Source organism: Myotis nattereri (assembly GCF_964212035.1).
Source record: "Myotis nattereri genome assembly, chromosome: 10".
Lineage (NCBI taxonomy): Eukaryota > Metazoa > Chordata > Mammalia > Chiroptera > Vespertilionidae > Myotis > Myotis nattereri.
This window is the reverse complement of record NC_138085.1, coordinates 79,350,718-79,357,745: the sequence shown is the minus strand read 5'-3', so window position 1 is coordinate 79,357,745 and position 7,028 is coordinate 79,350,718. Positions and strand designations below refer to the sequence as shown.

Below are 7,028 nucleotides of genomic sequence, written 5' to 3'. Positions count from 1 at the left end.
GGGCCCCGCAGCCCCGCAGCCCCGCTTTTCCGCTCGGTCTCCGCGAGGGGTCGCCTTCGGCCGGAGAAAGCGCCGCAGCGCCACCCTCGCAGCCCGCAGTTATTTATTTATTTTCAAACCAGGGGGGGCGCCCCACGCCTTTCCATTGCAAACTTGAAACAGCCCAAGTGGGCGCGCCCTCTCCCTCCCGTGTGACACCCCGGGGGGAGCCCCCGTGGGAGATCACTAAAGGGCAGCCCCTCCGCCCGGCCCGGCGGGAGCGCGGCCGCGCCCGGGACCGCACACCCCGCAGTCCGGGCGGGGCGCCTCCCCGGAGCCGTCTGGACGTTCCTCGGGTTCCTGCCGAGCCGTCGCCGGCCCGCGGGGTGGGTGCTGCCGGGCACCGCGCGGCGCGCAGCTGGTGGGCCCGGGGCGCCGGGTGCAGGCCCGGGGGTCCGGGAGGGCGGGGGGCTCGCCCCGGCTTTCCCAGCGCTGCAGCCTCCCTCTGCCAAGAAGAAAAGCAAGTGGCTTTTGGCGCGAAAGGCTTGGCGCCTCCCCTGATTTTTATGGAAATCAAGAGGGCGGGGTAAAGCCCCTTCCCTCGGCCCGTCTCCCTCCCTCCCCCCGCCTGTGCCGCAGCCCCTTCTCTCCGCCCTCCGGGTGTGTCAGATTTTTCAGTTAATAATATCCCCCGAGCTTCAAAGCGCAGCAGTGACAGTCATCTGTCTGGACGCGCCGGGTGGATGCGGGGGGCTCCTGGGAACGGGGCTGGAGCCGAGCTAGCGCTAGGCAGGCGCAAGCGCGCACACACAAGCCACCCGAGGACCCCCGCCCCCGGCCACCCGGGGACCCCCGCACAGGATCGCCTCTGCACCCCCAGCCATCCGCGGGAGGTAAGGAGCGGGGGTGGCAAACCCCCCGGCGCCCCGGGAGCTGCGAGCGCGGCGGGAAGGCGAGGCTGGGACCGGCTCGCGGCTCGCGCTCAGGGCGCCCCGATACCCCCCGGGGACGGGTGCTGCTTCCGAAACAAAACCTCCCCGGGCTTTTCTCTGAAAAATCCAGTCCTACCCCGCAAGGCACCCCAGCTAGAAGAGACCCGCCCTAATCCTTTTAGTGCTCGTGCCTTAATGGCTTCATCGTTAGAAATGCACCCTTCTGTAGAGATCGGTCTGTGCTTGAGCTGACGGGAGGCGGTTTGCGCCCACCCCGAAGCTGGGGTTCTTCCCCAGCGGGTGCCCCCGGAAGAAGGAGAGGGGGATCGGCTGGGCGAGGCAGCCGTGGCGGGTAATCTGGGTCAGGGCGGCTCGGGCTCGGAGGAGACGCTGCTCTCCGGCGACCCTCCCCGCGCTGGCCCCTCAACCATTCCCCGGAACCGGGGTTCAGGCTGTTCCCTCGCCCTTGCTGGGGCCGAGGAGGAGCGGGGGTGGGGTCAGAGAGGTTCAAAGTCAGCGAGTGGTAGGACTCCCTTCCGCGGGTGAATGTTGTGGGGCGTCTGCCCGAGTCGGGGGAGGGGGGTGGGTTTGGGTGCTGTTGGTGTCGGTGTAGAGAAAAGGATTTTTGCATTTGCAAAGTTTCGTAAACCCCCCACTCTCGCTCACACTCCCGAGGTTGCAGTTTCACCGCGGGGGGGAGGGGGGGGGATTGGGAGACTGCAGGTCCCGTGCCGGGCTGGGTCGGAGCCCGGGCTGCCCTGGAGCAGCTGGCCCAACACGGGTGCCGCCGGGCTTGCGGGCGGGCGGGCGAGCTGAGCTGGCGAGCTAAGATCCTGCCGCCGGGAGCAGCCCCCCCCCTTGCACCCCCCCGCAGTGCCTGGTGTGAATGAAATGGCAGTTTCCAAAGTTGCGGAGCCCTGGCCCCCACCCCCGCCTCTGCATGCCCCCTCCCACCCCGTCGTGCACGGCTTGTACACAAAAGGAGGGAGGGAGCGAACCGGGGCAGGACTTCCTCCACCTTCGGGAGCGCAGGGCGGAGTGGGGGGCTTGGAGAGGGGAGACGGAGGGACAGCGTTCGCGGGGGCGCCCACTGCCCGTCCCCCTCCCTTCGGCTCCGCGTGCCAACCTCTCTCGGTGTGTCTGTCGGTTGCAGAGTCGGAGGTTGGTGCGGTCCCCCGCCCCCCGCGCGCCCCACGGGAAGGAGGCGCCCCCGAACTAAAAAGAGAGGAGCGGAAAGAAGCTTCTCTTCGCCCGCCGGGAGGCGAGCCGATGCCGAGCTGCAGCGCGTCCACCATGCCGGGCATGATCTGCAAGAACCCAGACCTCGAGTTCGACTCGCTGCAGCCCTGCTTCTACCCGGACGAAGATGACTTCTACTTCGGCGGCCCGGACTCGACCCCCCCGGGGGAGGACATCTGGAAGAAGTTCGAGCTGCTGCCCACGCCCCCGCTGTCGCCCAGCCGTGCCTTCCCGGAGCACAGCCCGGAGCCCCCGAACTGGGCCACCGAGATGCTGCTGCCCGAGGCCGACCTGTGGGGCAACCCGGCCGAGGAGGACGCGTTCGGCCTGGGGGGCCTGGGCGGCCTCACCCCCAACCCGGTCATCCTCCAGGACTGCATGTGGAGCGGCTTCTCGGCGCGGGAGAAGCTGGAGCGCGCCGTGAGCGAGAAGCTGCAGCACGGCCGGCCGGCGGCCGGGCCCGCCGCCCCGGGTCCGGGGACGGGCGCCGCCAGCCCCGCCGGCCGCGGGCACGCCGTGGGGACGGGCCGCGTCGGGGCCGTCCTGCCCTCCGAGCTCGCCCACCCGGCCGCCGAGTGCGTGGATCCCGCCGTGGTCTTCCCCTTCCCGGTGAACAAGCGCGAGCCCGCGCCCGCGCCCGCCACCCAGGCCGGGGCTCCGGCGGCGGGCCCTGCGGTCGCTTCGGGGGCGGGGGCCGCCGCCCCAGCCGGCGCCGCGATGGCCTCGCTCGCGCGCCCCGGCGTCCGCCCAGCCGGGGGCGGTGACCACAAGGCTCTCAGCACCTCCGGCGAGGACACGCTGAGCGACTCAGGTAAAGACCACGCCAGGGTCGGCTGCCTTCCTGGGGTGCTGGCGTGGGGGTGCGCGCCCTTTGTCACTGCTGGGTTTAGGCTTTGATAGGGAGCGTTTGGGGAGTAGTGATGAAGGCTGAGGGTTTTTTTTTTGTCAAACGGACCCCTAGGATTAGGAGGAGAGGTTGAGTGAGAGTTGCTAAGAGGGTGTTATCCAAAGTGTCACCTTCATTGAAAGTTCCTTCTTCCCGCTGGGGGCCCGATTCCATCAATGGCCCTCATCCGGTCTAGTCGCCCACCTCTCTGCAGCATAAAATCAGTAAAAAGTGGGTGGGAGGTAAAGGGGCCGCTGGCTGCATTACTTGGGCAGAAACCTGTTAGCCCTGGGGCGGGGGAGAGGGATTTGACCCAGGTCAGGGGTGGGGAGACACCCCGAGAAGACACAGGCATTGTGCAAAATCCTGTACAGGCACAGAAAGTTAGAGGGAGATTTGCGCAGATGGCTAGTAGCAAATTTATTTATTTTTTAAACTTGGGTGCTCTTCTCCCCCTCTCTTTGTGGGTGGTGGGCTACTTGCTCCTGGTAGGTGGCCGGCAGGCGGCGATATCCCAGGGAGGCGGAGGCTCGGAATGCCTGGGGGTGAAGGGGCCACCCCTGCCCCCCCCGCCCCCCCCCCGCCCCCCCCGCCCCCCCCCCCCAGCAGCTGGCGGCAAGTCCAACAGAGGTTGTGTACATTCCCAAGGGGCCGCCTCTTCACGGCGCGCAGTGAGACTGGGTCCAGTTTTGTCTCCGAGACAGAATTTCCAGGACTAATTTCTGATCCGAGTTGGGTTTTGTAACCCGGTGTCCTTCGAGGTGAGGGCGGGCACTGGGCTGGCCCTCCAGGAACTCACACGCCCTAGAAGCACTCATTGATAAGTTCCATTGTGTGCCTCGGTCTTGGAGGGTAGGGTTTAAAGGAAGACTGCCTGGGGCCCTTGGAGGTAAAGAAAGAACTCTTTGCCAAATACTCAAAACAGCCCTTGTTTTGGGGGCTGGGAGCCTGTGTTCCTGGAATCTCGAAGCCCAGTGTTTTCAGAATGCAGGCGGATTAAAGGCCTAAATTTCCTCCTGGGCCGAGGACGGATTCCTCTGAGGCTCCTGGAAGGAAACTTGGTGATAAGCCTCCAGTTTGAAGCTGGTCTGTCCCTTTAATGTCTGTGCCTTGACAGCTCTCGGTGAGGAAGCACTTCCTTCCAACAGCTGTCTTCTTGGCAGAAAACCAAAACATGGGCTTAAAGGGACCCACAGGCTGCAACAGCCTCACATTTCGGCTTCAGAACAAATCCTACAATTGTTGAGCTTTCCGGTCCCCTTCAGATCAGGCAGCAGCAGTGTTTTGGTTTTTCATGCTTGCGTTTTTAAACAATAATTTTCTATCCCGGCACGTAGTAAATGAGGGGGCGGGGGAGGGGGAGGGGATGATGTTACACGCCTTTGCTGCTGCAGTTATTACTGGCCACGGAGCAGAGGTGCTCCCATGTTTGGGTTTAGAGCGCCTGTGGATTAGGACTCGCTAGTGAAGACGGGATGTCTGCTAGATGAAAAAAGGGCGTCATTAAATTGTTCTGTAAGTTTGTTTAAGGGCCTAAAATCAAACGCAACCAAGTGTAGAGTTGCTAAATGAGGAGTCTCAATTCTTTTTTTCTTTTTTTTAAATATATTTTACTGAATTTTTACAGAGAAGAAGGGAGAGGGATAGAGAGCCAGAAACATCGATGAGAGAGATCGATCAGCTGCCTCCTGCACGCCCCCCAGTAGGGATGTGCCCGCAACCAAGGTACATGCCCTCGACCAGAATCGAACCTGGGACCCTTGAGTCCGCAGGCCGATGCTCTATCCACTGAGCCAAACCGGTTCGGCAGGAGTCTCAATTCTTAAATGTCGAGATGGAAATATGAATAAGTTTAGGGGGTAGACTGGCGATGGCGTTAAAAGCTACCATTTACTGAGCATCTGTGTACCACGCCAGCTCTCTACATATTACAGGTCCATCTCAAGAACCTTGTGGTTTTGGTCCCATTTAATAGGAAACCAAGGCTTGGACAGGTTTAGTGACTTGCCCAGGATCACACAACTAGTGTGTGATGGAGCCAGGATCCTGTCTCACCCCCAAATCCAGGTTCTTTCTATATCTGCCACCTGCTTGAGTCTGGAAGCTGAAACTGCTAGGAATATTGGGGAAGGAAAAGATCTAAAGTACATTAATTGAAAAGATCTAAAGTACATTTCTCTTCCCATCAATGTTGATGGAACCATAATAATAGCAAAATGCGCCAGGGCCTGGAAGAGGCGGTACAGAGGGAGAGAAATGTTCTTGTGTCTCACTCTGAGAATAACTCCCATCTTGTTCTTGAAGATGACGAAGATGACGAAGAGGAAGACGAAGAGGAGGAAATCGACGTGGTGACTGTGGAGAAGCGGCGGTCCTCCGCCAACAGCAAGGCCGTCACCACCTTCACCATCACCGTGCGCCCCAAGAGCGCGGCCCTGGGCCCGGGGAGAGCCCAGCCGGGGGACCTGATCCTCAAACGCTGCGTCCCCATCCACCAGCCGCACAACTACGCCGCGCCCCCGCCCTTCGTGGAGAGCGAGGAGGCGCCGCCCCAGAAGAAGATGAAGAGCGAAGCGTCCCCCCGGCCCCTCAAGAGCGTCATCCCCCCGAAGGCCAAGAGCTTGAGCCCCCGCAACTCCGACTCGGAGGACAGCGAGCGCCGCCGGAACCACAACATCCTGGAGCGCCAGCGCCGCAACGACCTGCGCTCCAGCTTCCTCACGCTCAGGGACCACGTGCCAGAGCTGGTGAAGAACGAGAAGGCCGCCAAGGTGGTCATTTTGAAAAAGGCCACCGAGTACGTCCACTCCCTGCAGGCCGAGGAGCACCAGCTGCTGCTGGAGAAGGAGAAGCTGCAGGCCCGGCGGCAGCAGCTGCTCAAGAAGCTGGACCACGCGCGGACTTGCTAAGCGGCTCTCCAAACTGGACAGTCACTGCCACTTTGCACATGTTGATTTTTGTTTTTGTTTTTTGTTTTTTTTTACATTGTGTTGACATTAAGAATGTTGGTTTACTTTCAAATCGGTCCCCTCCCCCCCTCCGTCGAGTTTGGATCTGGGTGGGGAGCAGGACATGTGGGGTTGGTTCTGCCAGGACCTCGGGAGAGAGGGCCTGGGTGATGGGATGCTGTGCGGCCCTTGACGTTTCCTCCGCGTCACCTCCGAGACAGCCGTGGGAGTGCGTGACAGTGGGGAGCCTCTCGGGCTGTGGAAGTCACCTTGTTGCAAGTCTCCAAACATCAGAATGTCATTCCTTTTAAAATGGTGCTTACGTTCCAGCCGATGCCACGGGAGGGGTTTGCCATGGAGACCCCCGAGGACACTTCTGTAAATACCACTGACACACCCGCCTTTTGTATGCGTCCGGGTAATGAGAGGTGGCTTTTGTGGCCAGTATTAGACTGGAAGTTCATACCTAAGTACTGTAATACCTCAATGTTTGAGGAGCATGTTTTGTATACAAATATATTGTTAATCTCTGTTATGTACTGTACTAATTCTTACACTGCCTGTATACTTTAGTATGATGCTGATACATAACTAAATTTGATACTTATATTTTCGTATGAAAATGAGTTGTGAAAGTTTTGAGTAGATATTACTTTATCACTTTTTGAACTAAGAAAACTTTTGTAAAGAAATTTACTATATATATATGCCTTTTTCCTAGCCTGTTTCTTCCTGTTAATGTATTTGTTCATGTTTGGTGCATAGAACTGGGTAAATGCAAAGTTCTGTGTTTAATTTCTTTCAAAATGTATATATTTAGTGCTGCATCTTATAGCACTTTGAAATACCTCATGTTTATGAAAATAAATAGCAGTTAAATGATGCAGCTTATTTTTTTTTCACCCCTTTGATGGCATGCGAGTTAGACTATCCCTAAAGCAGTGACCTTCACAGCACATAACTGACAGAGGGAATCCTGGTTGGGGAGGGAGGGGCTGTTGTCCCCACTTGGGGGTGGAGGGAACTGTGCTTAGAAAGGTGTTA

General features: G+C 59.4%; 1 protein-coding gene across 1 annotated transcript; it reads left to right on the top strand.

Annotated features, from left to right (window-relative positions):
- Positions 1–722: 722 nt before the first annotated feature.
- Positions 723–6,866, top strand: MYCN (MYCN proto-oncogene, bHLH transcription factor; the record flags this gene model as incomplete). Its single annotated transcript, XM_081101462.1, is given in 4 exon segments — positions 723–872; positions 2,065–2,122; positions 2,125–2,961; positions 5,341–6,866. Coding segments are annotated over 4 exon segments (1,650 nt in total). The 3' UTR covers positions 5,946–6,866.
- Between the last annotated feature and the right edge of the window lie 162 nt (positions 6,867–7,028).